At 35.5% G+C, this 23,781-nt stretch overlaps 1 protein-coding gene across 1 annotated transcript in view; it reads right to left on the reverse strand.

Moving 5' to 3' along the window:
* Positions 1-23,781, reverse strand: part of LOC131150812 (myosin-15) — an 81,791-nt gene that overhangs the window by 22,172 nt on the left and 35,838 nt on the right. The window contains exons 12-22 of the mRNA XM_058101789.1: positions 23,631-23,732; positions 23,204-23,241; positions 22,981-23,107; positions 22,709-22,882; positions 12,793-12,924; positions 11,867-11,976; positions 8,062-8,122; positions 7,697-7,874; positions 6,730-6,935; positions 5,923-6,042; positions 5,154-5,252 (exon numbers count right to left, since the gene is read on the reverse strand). Coding sequence (XP_057957772.1) covers positions 5,154-5,252; positions 5,923-6,042; positions 6,730-6,935; positions 7,697-7,874; positions 8,062-8,122; positions 11,867-11,976; positions 12,793-12,924; positions 22,709-22,882; positions 22,981-23,107; positions 23,204-23,241; positions 23,631-23,732 — 1,347 coding nt within the window. The remainder of the gene's footprint in view (positions 1-5,153; positions 5,253-5,922; positions 6,043-6,729; positions 6,936-7,696; positions 7,875-8,061; positions 8,123-11,866; positions 11,977-12,792; positions 12,925-22,708; positions 22,883-22,980; positions 23,108-23,203; positions 23,242-23,630; positions 23,733-23,781) is intronic.

Below are 23,781 nucleotides of genomic sequence, written 5' to 3' on the forward strand. Positions count from 1 at the left end.
ACAAAAAATGACCATGAAGGAAATAATGAAGGGAGAAAAGATAGCTCAAAATGCTATTCAGGCAAAGTGATAACAGTGAAACATGGGACAATCATGAGGGGAGATTTTTAGCTTGCAGAAAGACATACTCCCTGACTGGTCTTTAAAATCTAATCAACTCTACAAGTAGAAGGAAGTACAATTTTAATTACATTGGCAGCAAAGCATTGATACAGAGCTCTGAGGAAATAAAAATGAAGAACAAGAAGGCAGGCACAACATGGCAGGAAACCTAGTCTGGAAGACCACAGTTGGAATCATACTATATAATATATCCATGAAAAATACATTAACAGCTAGAATGGCACATTGTGTAATTTTGAGTTAGTCATGATTTTCTGAGGATTTAGTCAGCCTTAAAATGTCAACCGAATAATTGTATTAGCCTTAAAGGTTTTAAATAAAAGTACAATTTGACAAAAAGGTCAAATGTGCTTGAGATAGCAAACAAAGTGGCCCTTGTTCATGTGTTGTAAAAGGAAAGTGCTTGAAGTTGCTTGAGATAGCAAACAAAGTGGCCCTTGTTCATGTGTTGTAAAAGGAAAGTGCTTGAAGTTGCTAGATTCACATCTCAGCGCCAGAAGCACAATTATGAATAAAACTAGTACATAGGAGGCCTTTTACAGGCTCACAACCCTAAGGAATAAGCAAAAAAAATTTAGAAACAAATATGAACTAAAACAATAATTTGCTAAATAAAATATCGTAAGAATATTCTCCAAATAAAAATACCTTAAATAAAGCAAATGAATTTTAGAAACCTAAATAAATTAAATGACTAATTCCCTAAATAAAAATATCCTAAAAAATATATACTTTTTATAAAGAAAAAAATGAAGGGGTATTGAATGAGAAAGAATGTTACAAACAAAAGGGACATGAAATCAACCCCAAAAAATAAATAAAATAAAATAAAATAAAATAAAAATTAATCAATGAATCCCCTATTCAATTAACGCCCCCATCAAATCACACTTTTTTTCATCTGGGATCACGCAACTTTAAATCCAATTTATTCGTTAGATCTTGAGGTTCTAAATCCTTCGTTTGAATCTCCTCCACAGGTGTAGGTAAAATTCTGTCCTTGTATTGCAGTTAATTAACCAAAGCATCATCTTGAAAAATAGAAACCCCTTCCAATCCTTCCAACAGGAATGGATGTATATATGATAAGTCAACTAAAACATCACAGGAATAAAAGAATATATCCATATTGTTCCCTAAACTCATCCAACAGCAAATCTCCATCACAATCAAACTCACTAAGATCATCATTATCATTATCTAATAGGTGGGGTCATTACATTTCCCCCTTTCCTTTGCTAGCCTCATTGCAAAATTGCCCCTTCTTTTAGCAAAAATTTTTTCCACAATACTTAACTTTCCTTTCAAATTTCTCTTTAAAATCTTTCACTGTCTCACAAGAGTGCTCTCTTTTCTTCATATAACTTCCTCATTACTGCACCCATCAGAACAGCCTTCTGACGAGCATAACCCTTGGGACCCTTAGATTTATCTTACTTAGATCCCAAAACATCAGATTTTCCTACCCAAATCATCTCCTCTGTTAGCCTTGGCAACACCAGCCTCTTGTCCCTCAGGAACCAGAATAATCGGTCATTTTTCCACTTTTGATTTTGCGATCATTGTCACCAAGAGGCCAAGCTACTGGCATCCTGAATTTTCTCAGCAGCTTGATCTGTTCCACACATCTTAGGGAGCTACAGAAAGGCATTGGACTTCGTTTACAGATCAGTGAACATCCTTCTTCCCCGTATTGGCATATTATGCTTCTGAGAAATGAGACTTGGGTATTGGGCCTGATCATTAACAGGATCCATGTATTGACCAGCCCAGTCACCCTTTTTCCTTATTATTGGCCTGATTAAAGACCTGGCCCTTCAGCAAGAGACCCAAATGAGGTGAGCCGTCCTCATCATCCAAAATTGGACCCAAAACAACATGGGTCTGTTCAATTAAGTGGCCCAATTTACTTAAAAAGGAGATTCCTCCTTTTTCAAGTATCTGGCAGATCCAAGACAAGGAGTAAGCAGCCCAACCCAAATTTCATGGCGTCCTCGTCCCCAAGCGTAATCCTACCCACCTCAGCTAGAGCTGCAGCATCCTCCAAACCCCTAGCCGCCTTAGCATTTTGAGCAAGCTCATCTGCCTCAAGAATGAGTGCACGTCCAAACGAAAACTTTCTGGCATTGGCATCCAAGAAACCTTCAACTGCAGCTTCCCTTCGCAAAGAAGGCAGTACTCATCTTTCCCATGCACCACTTTTCCTGCTTTCCTGCTCTACTTGTGCAACCTGCCCTTCCATCACCACCTGACTCCACCGTCTAGGAATATAAAGACTTGCAACACCTCTGCCTCCAGATTGAAGACAAAGCACCTTAGCTAAATAGTAGAATTTGATCACAAAGTTTTACCAACCAACCCCTTTTGTGCCACCAGAATAAACACCTATCATCATCCAATATTGCAGATTTCCAATACGGACCTTACGTTAACCCCTTTCATGAACCCCTTATTGAACACAAACAGAAACTGAACTCTCCCACCATGGCACTCAAGTGATATACGAATGATTCTAAAAAGAAGAGTGCTAAGCACTGAAAAATCTACACGGCAGTTGTATCCATATTAGATACCAATTCATCAATCTGCAGAAATCCCAATTCGTGGCTTGGACTACAGCTCCCAAACTCAACAGAAGTTAATATTTTTTTTAACATATAATTGGAACACTAAAAATAATTGCATGGCATCATTTTTCTGTGAAAAAGATTTTAATTATAAATTGCTAAGCTATCAAATAAATTAACACAAGGTATGATGAAGAAAACAAGGTATGATGAAGAAAAAATAACATCGCCTAGATTCTTGTACTTCCACTTGCTTCATGTTCTGTTAAAGCCTTTAGATACTTTTAGTTTTACAATATAATTTAAATAAAACGTTGTAATATATATAATTATTAAACCCCCCCCCCCCCCCTAAGCGTCATTGTATCTCAAATTTTTAAGAATTGTCATTTCCTTTACTTGTATTGATGCCCATAAGTCTTGTGGTTACTTGTATTGATGCCCATAAGTCTTGTGGATGACCTTCAATAGAGGGGAAAAAATGGGGTGATGAATCATATAAAGATGGCGAGTTCAATAATGAGTTTGGGTGTGACATCAGTTTATTATTGGATTAGCATCGCAGGCAACATGCCTGTGAGTTGGAATCATCTGACTCTACACATGATACATCCCATGTGTCCAAGACTCCCATACTATATTTTGTAAGGGGTGTTGACGCACCGAAGGGAAAATTAGGGAAATGATTGAGGATAGGGTTTGCAAAAGAAATTGGAAATAGGTGAAATTAAGCTAGAAAATTGGAATTAAAATCATTTTGGAGGCCATTAATCAAAGTAACATAGATAAGATGGCATAAGATTTTAGCATCATACTTATAGGTTCATGGCATCACTCTTTGGAGGAAAGAAAGTCACTTAAGAGTGACTCACAACAAAACACAGACAATTCTTCATTCATTTCCATACAAAATCAATAGAGTTTATATACATGACTCTTGGTAGCTTTACTCGAACTATAATCAACCTCAACCATCAAAAGTAAACTAATCTTGACCAGGCAATATGAACTAAATAAAATAAATAAAACAAAACTCCAAAACTAACTGAAAATGGGGACACAAAATACCCTTAACCATAATGAAATAAAAAATAATCCCAAAACACCTTTGTGATTGCTACAGTGCTCATGAAGAATGGTGCAACGGTACAGCTAACTGCTACAGTTCTATGGATAGTAGTTAACACACAATTCAGTTCAACTTTCAAATCCATCATATACCATTACCCCACCAAATCAAATCTTTCGGTCTATAATTTTACCCCTTTACATTTATTCTCTGCTAGGATCAGGTATCTGTTTCAAGGAGGAAGGAAATATCCCTTGAAGCAAATAATAGTAAGGTTGACATGAGGGAGAACGATCTTAAAGGCGACAGTATTTTGCCCACACCAAATTCTCAACAAAAAGAGGCTAGTGAAAAGAATGTTGACACACAAATCTTTCAGATGGAAATTGGAATATGCCTGTAATTATCAGTTCCTAGAGGGCAAGATGTTGTTCTCCTTTCTTAAATTTTTTTTTTTTTTTTGGGGGATAGAAAAATAAATTCATTAGATAAAAATGGAATTTACAAGCAGGAGAGAAAACATCTCCTTAACAAAGTCTGATAATCCTCATAAAAACCAAAAAAGAAAACTGCAAATATAAAAAATGACAAAAGAAACTCAAGAGGCCCTAAGAAGCGATTTCCAATCGCACTGAAATAGACTCTGAACAATTAAAGCAAAAGCATACAAATATCAGGAAGGAGAGCCTTTAAAGGTCCCCTCATCTGCAACAAGTCATTAGTATTTATCCTATTAAGCACAACCAACCAAAGAAATGCTTTGATTTAGGGAGAATTTTAACCTTCCATACAACCTTGTAAAGAGGAAAAGAGAAATTTGTCCCACCAAGAATTCAAAAAGACATTTACAAGAATAGACTTCCGAACAATCCAACAACCAATATCAGCTATCATTTTCAGAAGATACCCTACAATTATTCAACATAATCAATAATGAAGATAATAGTTTCCCTATCATTCACGGCTCTCAAGAAATAGAAATCCCAAGAGCGTAAAGGACCATCCAAGTCTACTCTAAATAAATTTTATTTTGTTACGAATAAGAATGAAAAAGATAACGGCTATATGTTTCTAATGGAAAATGCAATACAAGTTACTGTTAAAGCTTGACACACATTTTTGGCCTCCAACCTAACAGCTTAAACTTGTAGCTGTAGAGCTATGGATGCCAGGGTCCTGGTTTCTAGTTGTTTTGCCCGCATCTATTGTGTTACTTATTCTCTTAGTGGGTGTCATATATCTGTTGTTTATTTATATGCATGTGATTGGGCCACATGTGTGGGGAAGCGTTCAAGCTTGATACACATTGTTAACCCACAACCTAACAGCTCTTTTAGGTAATGTGGTAATCCGACAGTTAGCCAAGTCCATATTATTATGATGAAAATGAATACCCGTAATCTCTTCTCTAAATGCAGCCGCCAAGTGAGATCTTCAACCTGCTTCTCAAGTTTACTCTTCGCCAAGCGCAAGGCACCTGCTTCATTAGCCTCCTGCAACAAACAAACAAATAAGAGGCAATAGTTAATGCTAAAAGAGATGTACCTCACATAGTACTTCCATAGGATGCAACCTATAAATAATTAAATGTATCAAAACCAATACTTTTCAAGCACGTTGGTTTCACAAGCGCCTTACCCAATTTTTACTACTACATTTCTTGAAATCAATTGCAAAGAAGTCTACAAACAAAAGGTGATGTAAGATAAACATCCCCTCCCCCCAAACCTTAGGACATCTGGCAGATAGACAAGATGACTTTTCTTTTTGAGCTACAATCATGCCATTGCATCGAGGCCTTGGAAAAGGGAGGAACTTGAAATTTTTTCAGGCAAGGTGTTTCCCTCTCAACTCAATGGGTTGACTGTGCATTGCCACAGTTGAAATTTTGCAGGAATAGGGTATAATCTCAACCCCGATCCCCCCCCCCCCCCCTTTCATGAATTCTTAAATTTTTTTTCAGCAACTACAAAGAAATACATCAGCAAAAGATTAACAGCCCTACCAACCCCCAATGGTTTGACACGTTCAAACAAATTGACAGAAGCAAATTGCATAATTAGAACAAAAATGTTCATATTATATGATATAATGAAAAGTAGTAAAATACTGATGTAGAACTACTGGAAATAAAAAATCACACTGCATGCCTGCTTTCCATACCTGTTTAAGCCTCCGAAGCACTCTTTTTGCCAGTTTTTGTCTCCACATACATTGTACAGCTATGATAGAAGCCTGACGATGACAGAAAGCGGAGTGCACCTTGCACATTCTCCACCAAGCCTGGGGCATCATATTATTTGTCAAAAAAAAATTATACAAAAAATTGAAGACGCATACAGCAGGCAATTATGAAGCATATTCTGCAAATTAAAACTGACTGTTAACATTGGATATAAAAATATCATGTTGACTTTGTGACAGTTGACAATTAATCAGACAGGAACTTAATATGGAGAATAAAGAGGGAGTAAATCTATGAGCCAGCTTTCCATGGACTATCCTCCTCCTTCTCTATGTACATTCTTCTCGCTTTTACTGTCACTGATTTTATTTTCTATTTAAAAAAATAAATAAATAAATAGTGAAAAGAGTTCATAAAGTTAGATGAATAGTCCTTGGATGGAAAGGAACGCTTGTATTATTTGAGGGAAAAAGAACACTAATACTTCCTATGGGAAAGGATTCGGCAGTTGGCTGCTCTATGGTCCTTTGCAGCAGGCTGTTTTAATAGGTTACTCTTTTCAGATCTTCAGCGATACTGGAAGGCAATTTTATTTTGATTATAGTCTACTCTTCAATGGTTTCTTTTTTCCATAGGAGGATGTCCTATTCTCCTTTTTGTACATTTTTTCCCTATTTAACAAAATTTCTTCTTTTTCTAACCAAAAAAAAAGTAAAATGAACAGTACATAGCTACAAATATAAACTATATGATTCTATATTAAACATCCTATGTGACCAAATTACCTGAATTACAGTAGCAGCTCTATGTTCCTTTCTGTGCAAGAATTTTTGACGGGTTGAAAAACCACGGATATTGGATTGTATAAAGACAACCGCAGAATAAAATCTTGTATAGGTACACCTTAATAGCCAACCACGAACATATTTTTGTATTGAAGTAGCAGCTGCTGCCTCTCGTTTTGCTACATACTGCTTTCGCGACAGGCAACCTGAAAAAATACACACTTTTCTTGAGCATTGAGTGCCAGATCTGAAGCAAGTAAACTGATAATATGCTAGCGTCCTCAGGTAACAAAATCCCCCAAAAAACTACAGTTTGCTCAATTGATAAACAAGGAGGTTGGAAATGAGAAGATCATCTACCAACAAGAAATGTGCAGTGAAATATATGAACAACAGTTAATATAGCTTCCAAATTATTTTTAAAATAAAAAAGTAAGTACAATAATGTCATTGTAGACTAGATTCATTGGTAATGGCCATCAAGGTAATGGCCACAACTGAGGTGTCATCCTCACTCTAGAAAATGCTCAACTAGCACTGGGAGCATCAACATCCTCCACTCAAAGTGACAAGATCCAGTCCCTTAAACTTAATATCTACAAAGAAAATTCCTTTGTAAACACTCAAGACACACATTAAAATTCCACAGCCCTTACTATTTATCGCCGAATTTCTAAATTCTTTCTCCCATATAATGCATGCTAACCTCCAACATAATCTACAAAGCAATTTTCACACTCTCACTCACTATTGGCTTGCCTCATCTCAGGCCATCACCTCTATATGTGACCCTATACAAGTTACTAAATTCATTGACACTAGAAATGATTATCACAAAAACTAACTTCCAGCCCTAATTTAACTAAAAGTTAAGTCTTACTTGGAAGTCAAAGAAAATTTGTGTGTGAATCTATAGAAAGAAAATGAGAGGGCAAGGGGAAATAAAATGAAAGAGGAGAGAAAAAACCTCTGCAGTAAGCCTGAAGAACAAATGCAGCAGCCTGCGTTGCAAAAAAATTCTTGCGAGCAATAAATGTTATAAATCTACCCTGAATACACTTTGCAGATTTATCCAAAACCTCCGCCCGTCGGGAATCCAAAACACCAATCTGTCCAGCTCTCAGGAACACTTTGCCCTTGCCCAACTGCAATTGAGTAGTAAATGACAAAGATTAAATAATAAAAGCATCCTCATCCAACTTTAACATCATAAAGCATAAAGAATCTCAAAAAGGATACAATAAATGAATAAAGAATAATAGTAACAAAATATGGCTAAAAATATGATACTGCAGGACCAAATTAACGCCACAAGAGTCCGACATTGCTTACTTGGAAATTCTCAAGCTTTAACTTTTGTAGAATTTTCTGTGTCACACTTTTCTCATCATAACTGCAGAGATGTGAAACATGAATAAATAAATCAATCAATCAATCAAACTGAAAGACCGCAAAGCATGTTAAAGAGCACAAATTATGCAGAGAATATCAGTTCCTAACCATGCATGAATAAAAAACTCTGGTAAAGGGATAGCACGTCACCTTTAAAGACTTATTCAAGCCACTAAAAAACTAGAATAAGTGGGCCTTACATATTCTAATTTCAGTTACAGTAAAATATGCTACATAATGAGGTGCATGGACAGATTCCTAACATGTCAAAAATTTAACAAGCCAAGCGTCATTTTTTTTTTTTTCAATTAAAAATGAGAACAGGGGAACAAGGTAGTTTTATTTCTTCATAAGATAAGTTTCAATGAATTTCAGCAAGATTTTCAAGCTAGCTTGAAATTCAGCTAGTTTTCCAAGTAGGTTGAAAGCACTAAGAATGTGTTTACATCCTATTGCTTTCTCTGAAGAAAAATTACACATTTGAAGAACAGATTATATGCATGTGCAATCCCATACATTGAGAGCACTCACATGCAGCTAGGCACCCCAACTTCAATCCTCTTTCTACCAAAACAAGGTCGAATCTGTTTTTTTTTTTTTTAAACTTCGCTATAGAACTAAACAATTATTGTAACTACTTCTACTCAACCTTCCTCACCATACAGTTTAATTCAGTCATTAATTATCACATGTTTTCTCAATGTAATGAATTGCAAACCAAAGACGAGAAATTGTATAGTGAAGCAAGGTCTTAAATTTCGATTTTGACTCAAATTTTGAGCTCCAAAAATACGGAAATTTCGTATTCAATGTCAATTTTGATTTTGATTTCGATTTGAAAAAATAACGGAAAGCGGTAGTAAAGCATGGAATTCTTTGTGAAACTCTAGAAATGGATATCATACATAATAATGTAAGTTTTAGGACTAATATATTACAAGTTCAATACATATATGTTGTGTATGAGGTGGAAAAGTTGTAATATAGTATGTATATCAAACATATTTGTAAGATAATGTACAGTAAACATATTCAGCTCATACAAATGAAATTCATAAATCATTTAAATATTATTTATTATACAAATAAAGATAATTTAGACATAAATGGTTAAATTAAATGCTGCTGTAATTTTATTTTTTCATTTAATTTCAAAAGCATTTGTAATAATACTTTGTTTCAATAAAAATAAATAAAATAAATTAAAAGAGAAATTTCACTACACTCCTAAATCTCTTATTTCAATTCCAAGGAAATTTCAGCGTATAGTAAAAATTTCGACAAGTTTTGCTCAAATTTCGAGATTTCAATAAATTTCGGGATGCTTCATTGAGATTTTGATGGAAATAATGCAAGACAGAAATTGACTGCCATTTCAATTTCGAGGGTGATGAAACTGGAAATTTTGGCGTAAATTTCAACAATTTCATGAAAATTTAAGACCATAAGTCAGATCACTATGTCAACATCTGATATTTGCCCTTTTCCTTCAAAAATTTTATAGAGATACCTTGAAACGGTAGTTCATAAGGCTTTGTCACTGCTGACCTAGGAAAAAATAGTAGGCCTAATAATAAAGTCAAGACCTAATTAGAATACAAGAGCCAATTAAAAATAAAATAATTGCATGCAAACAAAAGTGTCTTAAAATTCACCTATACAAGTATCTTTCCCCTCCAAATTCGAAATGTTGACATCCCTTTTATTTCCCACATTGCAATCCTATGAATCTTGCACCCAAAGATCTCATACTAAATCTTATAACAACTTCAATTAACCGAAATGCAAGCAAGCCCCAAATTCCAAGCAGCTTAGAGCACACTACTAGTTTGTTTGCGCACAAGGAATAGTTCATTCGGTCAAACGAGAGGGAGAGAGAGAGAGAGAGAGAGAGAGAGAGAGAAAACTATAACTTCAGAAGTTCAAACACACAAAGTTATTACGAAATGAACACTAAGTGGCAAGAGAATTAAGAAGCCAACCACCCATAAGGTCAGAAAAGCAGGTCACCCAATGCAAAGGCTCTGAAAACATGTATTTGTGCTGGGATCATAAAAATTTTCTTCACATGTAAATGTAGATGCTTAGAACTAAAAAAAAAAAGTTCTAAGCCAATGGTTTTGGTAAGACGTAGCAGAGATTGGACCCAAGGTCTTAAATTTTGATTTCCACTAAAACTTTGAAACTCCAAAAGTACAGAAATTTCTATGGAAATATCGATTTCAATTTGTAGAAACGATGGAAATTAGTAGTAAAACATGAAATTCTCTTATGAAACTTTAGAAATGGTTAATAGGCATAATAATGTAAGTTCTAGCACTAATATATTACAATTTAAATGCACCTATGTTTGTGTATGAGGTGCAGCAGTTGCGCAACAGTTGCAATATAATACATGTATTAGCTAATAACACATTTGTAATATATGTGTATTAAACATATGCATTTAATATAAATGAAATTTGTAAATCAATTAAATATTATTTATTATGGAAATAAAGATAATTTAGGCATGAATGATTAAATAAAAATTGTTGTAAGTTTAATTTTTCATATAATTTCAAATATCCTTGAAATAATCTTTTGTTTTAGTAAAAAAAAAAAAATTAAATTAAGAGAGAAATTTCACTTCATGTCTAAATAATTTTTCATATAATTTCAAATGCCCTTGTAATAATATTTTTTTCAATTAAAAAAAGATAAATTATGAGATAAATTTCAAATGATTTATTGAAATTTCAATGGAAATTATGCCAGACAAAAATTGACTGCCATTTCAATTGCGAGGGTCACGGAAAGTTGAAATTTCAATGGAAATTTCCACAATTTCAAAAAAAATTAAGACCATGATTACACCCCAAGTGGGTAACAGCAGTTCAATTCCCTAGGGATCTTTTCATCTCTTCAAAGAAAGAAAGTAGCACTGCGAAGCAACTCCTCAAAGAATATTAGCTTAAAACCATACTTTGACATACATGTGTATAAACTTCATAATTTTTAGAAATCATATGCTAAAATACTACTAAATCAAAATCATTAAAATTACCTGACATGCAAGTTATCCAATCAAGCCAAAACTCCCTCTACTTACGAGAAAGAACTTTAAGCCTATTCCTGAGTTTCTACTTTTCAATTAGTTCGGGCGAGTTTCAGTCAAATGCTATGAAGTTTTTCAAAATAAGAGCAAAACTATGCTTGGCTATGCATGTTCTAACCCAATGATTTCGCCTAAATGTTATAAGAATAAAAACAACAGTCATCACAATTATCAGCATCTCACCAAATGCAAAGAGAAAATGTTGAGAATCAAACCAACTGCGGAAAAAAAAGGTTTTCCCTTTTGTAAATAAATACAATACATTAAAATAAAAAAATTGAGGTAGCAAAACATGAAGTTGAATAATTTGAATGTCAAAAATTACAGGAAAAAAAAGGGGGCAAAATGAAAAACAAAAAAGCAAACTACATGAAAAGTATGTGCATGCATCAAATTTAAAAACAAAAAATCTCTTGAACATGCTGTCTCAAGAATGAGAAGATAGATGACTGATCACCACACATATCACCTATGCTGAAAACATGGCAGCTTAAACCACAAATATTATAGAAAAATTATAAAGGAAAAAAAATCAGAATTAATATGCTAGAAACATCTTTGCAAATCATTTAGCTGAAATGCCTGGCTTAAGAACAATAAATAGACAACCAACGAACCTAATGACGAATAGACCATCAACAAACCCACCTTCCATCCATAAATTCCAAAGCTAACAATCCAAAACGGTCTATAAATTCCGAATAAGCCCTCCGAGTGGGATAGCCAGCCAAACTTATTCTAACAGCCTCCAAAACACCCTGCACAAACTTAAATGACTATCAGAAAAGAGCGAAGGAAAGAAGGAGAGATATCACAGGAGAGTGGAATTACATGAGCCTGGAGCAAATAAAAAAGGGAAAAAAAAAAAAAAAAGAACATCCATCATGCTTAGCAATATAGAAACTTACGCAAAACTAGCATGTCATAGTTCACACAGTCAATCCAGATACAATTAATGTTAATTTAAACAGCAACACGGATGGTAAACTTAAAAACCAGACAGAATGCTAAGTGAAAATTCATTAGTTGCAATTAACTGAATGAAAGTATAAAGAACATGTTAGTTCAACAGTTAGATCTAAATTAGATTTAAAAATCTTATGACAGACCTCGATTCTAAAAAGACAGAAAAATATAACCCAAAAACAACCAAAAAAAAAAAAAGGCAGTCTTGCCAAATCACTCACAAATTTGGAACTCAACGACACATAAAAATGCAGATCAATTAAAAGAAAGATCTGAAGGAGGAAAGAAAAATCAGAAACCATCCAATAACTAAATTGAAATTCGAAGTACTTACTGTAATAAGCATGTTAATGAATCTATTTGGACCAAACACTGAAACCACCGAGGGAAATAGAGCAAAGAGAAAGGGGAAATGTTGATAAAATTGAGGGCTAAAAAGAAATATAAAATGCAGCTAGAAACCAAAATATATAATATCTCAGGTTCAAAATAAAAAATTGATAAAACAAGATATGTGAGGACAAATAACACGCAAGTATGCAAGCAAACATACGTAATAGCACACTACTTCCAACAATAAGAGCTGACAAAGTCCTGCTGCTACTGACCCCACAGCGTAGCTGATGTAAGATGCTCATATTCTCAAATTTTTGAGGCTGGTTCAAAGAGTTTGGCTTCACGCAGCGGATGTAATGAGGCTCTGTTGTATTGAGTGTATCCATCAGTGCTTGAAGTTGTTGCTACAAAAAAATAAATAAATAAATAAATAAAGAATAAACACCACCATATGCTATCAGCACAACATAGAGGACAAATGCATCATGTGAACACCACAACCCATTTGGTCATAATTATATACAGTTTAGAATGGTGAAGGCATAAATAAATAAGTCTGATTTTAAGTATATAAGAGGGCGGGCCTTGGATTAACAGTAAGGTTGATCCTTTGTGACCAGTTGGTCACGAGTTAAGTCTAAGGAAACAGCCTCCCTGCAAAAAGCAGGGGTAAGGCTGCGAACACTGTGATGAGCCCTACCCTCCCAAAGCAGGCCTTCTTACCTGTGAACGCCCTTTTCTATCTTAAGTATATAAAGCCAATGTACAAAAATGCAAATCCATTTCAAAAAGCAATGAGACCAAATATCAAAAACTAAAGTGACAACCAAAGAATCTAAGGAACCGTTGAATAATTTGGTAAATTGGAAGACCCAATTACAAAGATAGGAATCTCCGTCTATTTATAATGAATAGTAAGTACCAAAATACCCTTACTATCTCACGCATACCAACATAGCAATAACACATGCTAGAAGACCAAAATAACAAGAGTAACCACCCCCCCCCCCCTCTCCCCTCTTCAAGCTAAAGCTAGATATTGTATGCTTCTAGCTTGTTACAAAGAATGCAATCACCCCCACCACCGGGAAAAAAAAAATCATGCATAAACCTGCAAGTTTCAATTTAGACTTCACAAGAGTGGTTCACTATGATTGTCATGACCTTCTGCACAAGTTTCTCCAATACAAAGTGACAATCAACTTCAATGTGTTTTGTGTGCTCATGGATGACTAGGTTAGAAGCAATATGAACAGCTCAATTATTCACATATCGACCCCATAGACCGAGAATGTGAAAAACTTTCTTTAACCAAACAAGTTCACATGAAATTTGAGCCATAGTGTGATGCTCTAACTCAACACTTGACCCGACCACCACAATTTGTTACTTATTGTTCCATGACACGAAATTACGATAACCAATTGTAGATTGTCTATCAAAAGGTGACCAACCCAATCTGCATCTGTTTATATATCCCTAAATATAAGTGTGACCATGATCTTGATATAAAAAACCTCTACTAAGTGCATCTATAAGTTATTTCAAGATGCGAATTACAGCATCCTAGTTACTTGTTCTCAATGAATCAAGAAACTAGCTCACAACACTTCTCATGGAAGTTATCTGATGCAATTCTACAATATAAATTTAATTTTATGTTTATGTCAAGCGTCGTTATTTATAGCTACTACGGGTTTTTTTTGTAATTTCAAAATTTTGGGGTTTTATTTTTGTCAAATTGGCTTTAGGAGGGCATATTGTAATATTTTATGAGTATTTTTGTGATTGTATTTATTTTTAGTGGGGCTTAGGAACATAAGTGGCTTTTAAAGGAGTTATGTGCAAAATAGGAGTTGGCTTCTCTTGGAAGCCTTAGGTTTAGTATAATTAGGGTCTTCAGCCACTTTTTCAAGAGGTTTTTGGCATTTTATCTTTGAGAAAATTTCTCTCTAGAGCTCAGCTCCAGATCAGCTAGGGTTTTGAAGATCTGGATACTAGGCTTTTAAGGATTTGACCCGTGGTGCTTAGCAGTCCCTCCATCGCTGCTAAAAGCATGAGAGGCTAGCAGAAAGCCATAGTTACCATTTAAAAACAGATTCTGATTTCAGGATTAAGTTGTTGTGGTTCCCAAAATTAACTCCGCCTATGATGCACTTAAATGTCCTAATTTTTTTCACACACAGCCGGTCCCAAGCCCGGGTTAAGGAGGAGGGTTGCGTTAGGTAGCTGACAGCCAGCGTAAAATTTGTCAGATCACTATGATATGAATCCTTACCGAATATTTGCTGGGGCGTCCCCTACGAGCGACGTGTTGCACTTGAACCACCCGGGTGTAGTGAAAAGTGGGCGAGGGTGGGCTAGGTCGTCGCCCCGAAGCGAGGCGCCGTGTCGGCGCCCGGGTTCGGTGTCAAATATGCGAGGGTTCCTACATCATTCTAGACGTGGGCAGGTAAAGACGTTAGTTCAGGAAACTAGGATTAGATTAGCAATTTGGAATATAGGGACACTTACGGGTAAAAGCATGGAAATTGTGGATACAATGATTAGAAGAAGAATTAATATAATTTGCCTTCAAGAAACTAAGTGGGTGGAGGAGAAAGCTAGAGAAATCGATAAATCAGGTTTTAAACTTTGGTACACTGGAAAAGAAAAATATAAGAATGGAGTAGGCATTATTATAGACAAAAACTTAAAAAATAGCGTTGTGGATGTAATTAGAGTAAGGGATATAATTATAAAAATCAAAATGGTATTAGGACAAGAGATAATAAATATCATTAGTGCTTATGCTCCTCAAGTTGGCTTAGCAGAAAATCTTAAGAGACAATTTTGGGAAGATATGGATAGTATTATACAAGGCATACCAGGGACTGAGAAAATATTTATAGGAGGAGATCTGAATGGACACGTTGGAAGAGATAATAAAAATTATGAAAGGATACATAGAGGATATGGATATGGAGACAAAAATGAGCCTGGGGAGATGATCTTAGACTTTGCTATGTCATATGATTTTAGTATAATGAATACTTGCTTTAAGAAGAGAGAAGAACACTTAATAACCTTTAAAAGTGGACAAAATAGAAGTCAAATAGATTTTTTTTTAACTAGGAGGGTAGATCGTGTATCATGCAAGGATTGTAAAGTTATTCCAGGTGAAAGTCTAACCACACAACATAGAGTCTTAGTGTTAGATATATGCATTAAAAAATGGAAGAAAAAGGATAAAATAAACCAGTGTAGGAGAACTAGATGGTGGAACCTAAAAGGAGAAAATATAATAAAATTTAAAAATAAAATGATCAAGGATGGGGATTGGACCTTAGAGGATGGGATAGATTCAAATGCTCTTTGGAATAGATTAGCTAGCTCTATTAAAAAGATAGCAAAAGAGATTTTAGGCGAATCAAGGGAAAGATTCTCAAATAGCAAAGAAAGTTGGTGGTGGGATAAAGATGTACAAAAAATCATAAAGACAAAAAGAATTTGGTATAAAACGTGGCAAAAATGTAGAAACAGCGATAACTTTGAAAAATATAAGGAGGCAAGAAAAGATGCAAAAAGGGCTGTTAGTGAAGCTAAATATAGATCATTTAATAGTTTGTATGATAGATTAGGTACAAAAGAAGGGGAAAGAGATATATTTAAACTTGCTAAAGCTAGAGAAAGGAAGAACAAGGACTTAGGAAATGTAAAATGTATAAAAAGTGAGGATGATATTGTCTTGGTTAAGGACGAAGATATTAAAGAAAGATGGCGAAGTTACTTTAGTAAGTTGTTTAACGAAAACCAAATAGAAGGCTTAAATTTAGAATTGTCAAATGAAGAAAAGACTAAAAATATAAGATTTATTCGAAAAATTAGAGTTAACGAAGTTAAGTTTGCACTAAAAAAGATAAAAAATGGGAAAGCTATGGGACCAGATAACATCCCAATTGAAGTTTGGAAATGCTTGGGTGATAACGGAATTATATGGTTAACTAATTTATTTAATACAATTGTAAAAACTAAGAAAATGCCAGATGAATGGAGGAAAAGTACTATAATACCTATATACAAAAATAAAGGAGATATTCAAAATTGTAATAACTATCGCGGAATTAAACTTATGAGTCATATGATGAAACTATGGGAAAGAGTAGTTGAACAAAGATTAAGGTTAGAAACGAAGATCTCAGAAAATCAATTTGGTTTTATGCCTGGGAGATCTACCACAGAAGCTATTTATCTTTTAAGAAGATTAATGGAAAAGTTTAGAGAAAAGAAGAGGGACTTGCATATGATATTTATTAACCTTGAGAAAGCATATGATAGGATACCTAGGGAAGTTCTATGGTGGGTTTTAGAAAAAAAGGGTGTATGTTGTAGGTATACTGATGTCATTAAGGATATGTACGATGGAGTAATGACTAGTGTAAAGACTATAGATGGAGAAACTAGAGAATTTCCAATTACCATAGGTGTACATCAAGGATCTGCTTTGAGTCCTTATCTTTTTGCTTTAGTGATGGACCAATTGACTAAGAGTATTCAAAAGGAAGCTCCATGGTGTATGTTGTTTGCTGATGATATTGTATTAATTGACGAAACTAGGGATGGAGTAGAGGCTGAGTTAGAATTATGGAGAGAAGCTTTGGAATCTAGAGACTTTAAGATAAGTAGAAATAAAACAGAATATATGAAATGTAATTTTAGTGATGATAGGAGGAATATTAGAGACAAAGTTAAACTTGATGATGAAGAAATAAATAGCACTTGTAGATTTCGATACCTTGGATCTGTTATGCAAGCTGAAGGAGAAATTGAAGATGATGTAATGCATAGAGTTAAAGCAGGTTGGGTAAAATGGAGAAGTTCTTCAAGTGTTCTATGTGATCGTAGAATACCCTTAAAATTGAAAGGGAAGTTTTATAGGACAGCTATAAGACCAGCTATGCTATATGGATCAAAATGTTGGGCGACGAAGAAACATAATATCCAAAAAGTAAAAGTTGCCGAGATGAGGATGCTTAGATGGATGAGTGGTATAACATTGAAAAATAAATTAAAGAATGAACATATTCGTGGTAAGTTAGGTGTAGCTCCTATAGAAGATAAGATAAGGGAAGGACGACTCAGATGGTATGGACACTTGCAACGTAGGCCTTATAGTGCACCTGTGAGAAAGAGTGACTTAGTTACTGTGGGGGGCAGTAGAAGGGGTAGGGGTAGACCTAAAATAACTTGGGAGGAGATAGTGAGTAAGGATTTAATATCTTTGAATCTATCAAAAGAAATGGTCCATGATCGCATAAATTGGCAGAAAATGATTCATATAGCCAACCCCACTTAGTGGGACTAAGGCTTGGTTTTGTTGTTGTTGTTGTTGGTTCCCAAAATTTGTCTTCTTCACCAAACTGAAATTCACAGCAGTCATCTCTTCATTATTTTACGGATTTAGTAGTTACTTGAGAGATGAGTCAAAGAAGGTTATTCAAACATTATTTTGAAATCTGTGTCTTTACTTTTAATTTTTTCCAATATTCCTACACTGATTTGCATCAAATTGGCATCAGCGCAAGATCTATCTTGTGGATTCATGGCTGCAAGGGGTGGAAGAGGAAATAGGGACCATAGAGGTACTTACATGACTGTCAAGATGTTTGGAGAGCAGCAGGGACAAGTTAGACTGCTAATTCATCTTGTTACACAATCTACAAATAATCAAGGCTGCTGAAATGATGGTGATAATGAATATGATTTTGTTGAAGGAGCAAGAAATGAAATAAATGAGCAATCTGAGGCTGAAATTGACAGCTTTAGTGAAGATAGGAGTTCGGAAATTGAAAGCCCAGCATGGCAAAATGAAAGGCCTCCAAGATGGGAAGATAGCATTGAACTTGTATGCACTCAACAAAATTCCGGAGAGTATGGTGTACGAGTAAATAATTCATAATTTGATGGTGATGTGGAAGTTGAATAATTCTTGGACTAGGTTGATAATATTGAGAGTTATTTTAAATGGAAAGATGTGCTGGAAATACAGGAAAGTAAAGCTTGTGGGAGAAAAGCTAAGGGGACCAGATTCTACTTGGTGGAAACATTATTAAAAAAAAAAAAACTTGAGAACAATGGGAAAAGGAAAGTCAGAAGATGTGATAAGATGAAAGAGAACCTAAAGGCTCAAATCCTACTACTTGGTGGAAACATTATCAAAAAAACTCGTGAGAACAAGGGGAAAAGGAAATTCAGAAGATGGAATAAGATGAAAGAGAAGCAAGGCTCAAAACTTACCCGAGGATTATGATCAAACCTTGTACCAAAGGGTTTAAAACTTGAGGCAGCATAGGTTGTCAGACAAAGAGCACACCCAGGAATTTCATAAGCTTCGATTGAGGTGCAATATTGCTGAAACCGACACTCAAAGGGTTGGTTACTAGATGAATGGTCTAAAAATGACGATACAAGACCAAGTAAGCACACAGTGTCCTTATAAGGTGAGTGATGCCCATCAGCTTGCACTAAAAGTTGAGTCACAAGTTGCCAGCAACATGCTTGAGAAGTTTAGGACAGCAGTGGTGCATCAACTAATAAGATGGGAAGCAGCACTAGAGGTGGTCGAGCAGCAGCCCCAATGCGTGCTAACAAACCAATCAGCAATAATTGTGGTAAAGAAGCCCAACTAAACCAAGGGAAAACAGTGGTGGGTGAAATGCTACAGATGCTTCAAGCTTGGGGACTAGTACAATGAGTGTCAAAGAGGGATTAAAGTGGAATTAACCAAGCCAAAGATCAAGACGCTAACTGTGAGGAGAATTTTGCAATTCTTGAGGACCAAGAGCAGCAACTAGAAGCTGAAAATGATGTGGCAGAAGAAGGGATTGAGGGTGACGTCCTTGGTGAGTCGTCAGTCATTCGAAGGTAAATACTTTCCCCTCCAACCAGCTGCAACACATTGGCTACATAACAATATCTTCGAACTAATCTTGGACAGCTGCTGAAAAGTTTTGCAACTAGATAATTGACAATGAAAGTAGTGAGAATCTGGTTTCTCAAGATATGGTAGACAAGTTGGGGTTGAAAACTAAAAGAAATCCACAGCCATACTGGATTCCGTGGTTCAACAAATGAAAAATGCAGTTAGCGTCTCTTCAAGATACCTTGTTTTATCAGTTGGTTCCTTTACCGCTCATTTGGTTGCCAGAATCACTATTCCTTAGAATAAGACAGAATATTGTGAAAATTTTGGGAATGTAGGCAGTGGCTATTCCTCGTATGTTCCTTCTTGTTTCATTCAACATGTAATATGAAATGAATAGACATTCCTATTGTGAAATTTGAGAATAGTTATTCACTGCCTATTTTTTGTTATAGACTCACAAAAAATTTGAAATAACAGCATAATTTTTCTCTATAACTAATTGTAGTTAGCCTATTATAGCTAATCAATTCCCAGGGATAGATATTACGTGAACCAAACATAGGGTTAAAGAATTTGTTTATTGTGATGTGGTTCCCATGGATGCATGTCATTTTCTTTTTGGGCGGCCTTGGGAATATGACAGGCACAATCCATGATGTATCAAGAATACTTATTCATTTGTTGTGAAAGATGGCGAGAAAAAGAGGAAGCTTGTGCTGAAACTGATGAAGGATGATTGGCTGCAGAAGACTGGTTTTAGAACAACATGCACAACAAGAAGAAAGCTCTGTAGTCAGTAATTGACAATGACAGCCGCAAAAATCTTCTGGCTGACGTAGTGGTGGAGAAGTTGAGGCTTGAAGTGGTGGAACACCTACAGTTGTATCTCAATCTTTGGTATAATAAAGGACAGAAAGTATCAAGACAGCAAGACGCCTGATCAATTTTTGATTGGAATCTCTTATAAAGAATCCATTTGGTGTGACGCAATACCGACGGAAAAGTGCCATATTCTACTTGGTCATCCTTGGCAAGGAGACCAAAGTGTTGTCCATGATGAGCATGCCAATACCTGCTATTTCTATGTCAAGCATGGTGGCAAATAGAAGAAGCTAGTTTTAAAGCCCATGAAAGATGTTGATGTCACAAAGAAGGAAAAGGCAGAAATGCAGGCCTTTGGTTTCAATAAAACAATCCAACATGCCACCTAAAATGAGAAGGGCACGCTGGAACTTCCCAACATCCCCTAATTGAAAATCAAGTTATGGCACATGAAGCTCTTTGTACATCTACTCACCATAAAGATATGAGTAGTCTAACAATAAAAGAAAATTGTCACGAATTTTGGCCCCATTCCCATGAATGATTGCCGCAATAATAAGGCTGTCGACAATTTGCATATTCTACAAGAAATTGATAGAATAATTGCTTCTACCAAAGCCAAAACAAGAGCAAGACAGCAACAAAAACATGTTTTGGAGTCCAAGAATGCTGGAAATATGAAGGACGTTCAACTAGCTCTAGGGAAATCTTTGCATGTGAGACAAAAAGAATCAGTTGATTGTCATTGCAAGTTTAGAAAGGATAAATTGAGGACTTCGGCTATGAACTGCAGTCATAGAGATGAATTTCAAACTTCGAAAATTTCAAAAATGGTTACCTGCAAAGGAGAAGACGTGGCGAAAAGGACAATCAGACTGGGAAATTAAAATAAAAAGAGGATAATCAATTCAGATTTCTAGTCATGTGGAAAGGAAAGGCTGACCATCAGAAGTCCTAGATAAGCAAATGGGAGCATACGCTGAATGATGCCAAAATGTGTGAACCAACTCTGTAAGGAAGCTGCTAATCAATGTAGACTGTTCAAGTAGTATCATGGTGGTGATTCAATGAAGGTTTTCCTACAAAACGAGAGATTTCAAGCAGGCACATACCACAAGTTGAAAAGCTAAAAGATTGGACCGGGCAAAGTTTTGGGCAAATCATGGCTTGAATATATCCCCAATCTTTAATGTGGCTCATTTATACCCATTCCATGGTGATATACAAAGTGTTGAGTGCAAGAAGTCCACCAAAGTTGCTTCAAGCAACACAGAAAAAATTGAGGATGTCATACATGTGTGAGAAGTGAAGATTAGGGCTGGAGTTTATTTGCCAGATTTGGAGAATCCATGAATTAAAAAGGAGGAATTCATGAAAATTGACCTTGACATGTGTCATGCAGCAAAGATGGCAACTTGCATGAAGGAGAGTCTTTTCTAAGAAGGGGGGAATGATGCAATTCTGCAATATAAATTTAATTTTCTGTTTATCTCAAGGGTAATTATTTATGGCAGCTAGGGGTATTTTTGCAATTTCTGAATTTTGAGGGATTTATTTTTGTCAAATTAGATTTTGGGGGTTTGTTTTGAGGAATATGTTCCTGTGGTTCCCAGAATTTGACTTATTTTCTGAACCGAAATTCACAGCAGTCATCTATTTATTATTTTATGGATTTAGTAATTACTCAAGTCAAAGAAGGTTGCTAAAACACTATCCTGAAATCTCAGCTTTTATTTCTGAATCTTTCTTATATTCCTAAGCTGATTTGCATCATTACATCTGGTCAAGTAAAAGTCTCTAGTGCCATCCAAGGTCAGCCAACAAACCACCCATATTTGGCTGTAGCTTGCTGTTAGGATCCACGAGTGTATCGACTTGTTTGGATCCCATAGTCTAGTCTCTTCTACGAGGTCAAGGACATACTTCCTCTATGACAAAATCATTCACATGTGAGATACGGATACTTCTATACAGAAGAAGTATTTCATGGTCCTAAACCTCAGTCTGAAATCTAGTCTTAGAAAATACTCTAGGCATTGGATACCATGATCGTCATCACCAGAAATCACAATATCATCAATGCAGAATCCTACAGGATGTTGGATGACAATAATACACAGAATGATCTATCGCACACCGTGGAAGGCCAAACTCAAGTATTACGCTGGATTGTTCAAACCACATTCGGAATAGTTGCATGACGTTAAGTTCCTTATGGACGTGCTTCATCTCTGTAGAGTACTCTGTAACACTCCTGTCTACTCGTTAAAAATGAAAATACTCCAAGGATACATCATACAAAACAGCTATGACATGTGCACATCTAGCAAAGAATATTGTTCTCTTTCCACCTGTTATCCTGCCCCTTTTTATTTGCCCTTCAGTGCAGGCTATTAAACCATTCATCACCCTAGGGAAAAGACATGTTACAGATATGTATGGATGACTACATATAAAACTACCTTAAATCTAGAGGCCACAGAGGAAAATTTATATGATGATCTTGAAGATTCCTCTGGTAGTTGAGGGAAAAGACCAGCAACAAAATCACATTTGGAGGAAGACAATAAATTGCAATGCTCCACAACAACATAGTCACGATTCTTCTCCAGAAAGGTATCTGTTTGGTAAGTGACCTAACGAAAAGAACATTGAGCAGTCAAATCATAATATTAAATCACTCTACCAAAAAATAATTCATTATTTCACAATTATAATGTGTAACAGGACATGCCTTGCCAGCATAATGGCAAATGGTAAAATCTGTTTCCGAAAATTTTGCCTTTTCAAGCCTTTGGTGGGCCCGGAAATGCTGAAACAGCTTGGTTGAAAATGTTTCATGTGTTGATTTTGGGAACATGCTGCAGAAATAAGAAAATCAGGATAAGGATAAAATACAAGAAACAGTTTCATAATGCAATACGCACCAATTTACAGTGGAGAAAACTTAAATGTACCAAGCTTCATCCAGAAGAGCAATTATCCCTATAGGTTTCTGTAAAAGCACATACAAAATCATACATGAGGCCAGAGAGCAAGTGCCAAGCAAATAAAATTAGATAAATGGAATAACAAGATGAGTATTTTTCTCTCTTTAGCTATTGGATTTTCTTTTTGAGGCTGCATATTATCATGTAACAACTATGTTAACCTCTTTTCTGACTACATGCATAACAAACTTGCCGCAAGCTTTTCTTTTTAGAGGTCTGAAACAGAACAACATCAACATGGCACCAAATCAAAATTTTCCAATCAGAAAAGCACAAGATAAAAGAAGGGATTTTGATGGTACGGTATCATTAACAAGGATGCTTCAAATAAATAAATATATAAAAAGCTAGGGTAAAAGGTTAAAGCATTTGATGAACAGGAACAAGCAAAAACCTTCTCAATTAGATCCAAAACATCTTGGTTGTCTATAAATTCGATGTAGCTCCAGTTAATTGCTTCTTTGCGATACTCCTCCTGCTCCATCTTAAACACATGCTGGAACAAGACAAGAAAGATGAGAATAACTATTACAACCCTAACAAAT

This window comes from Malania oleifera, chromosome 3, assembly GCF_029873635.1.
Source record: "Malania oleifera isolate guangnan ecotype guangnan chromosome 3, ASM2987363v1, whole genome shotgun sequence".
NCBI lineage: Eukaryota > Viridiplantae > Streptophyta > Magnoliopsida > Santalales > Ximeniaceae > Malania > Malania oleifera.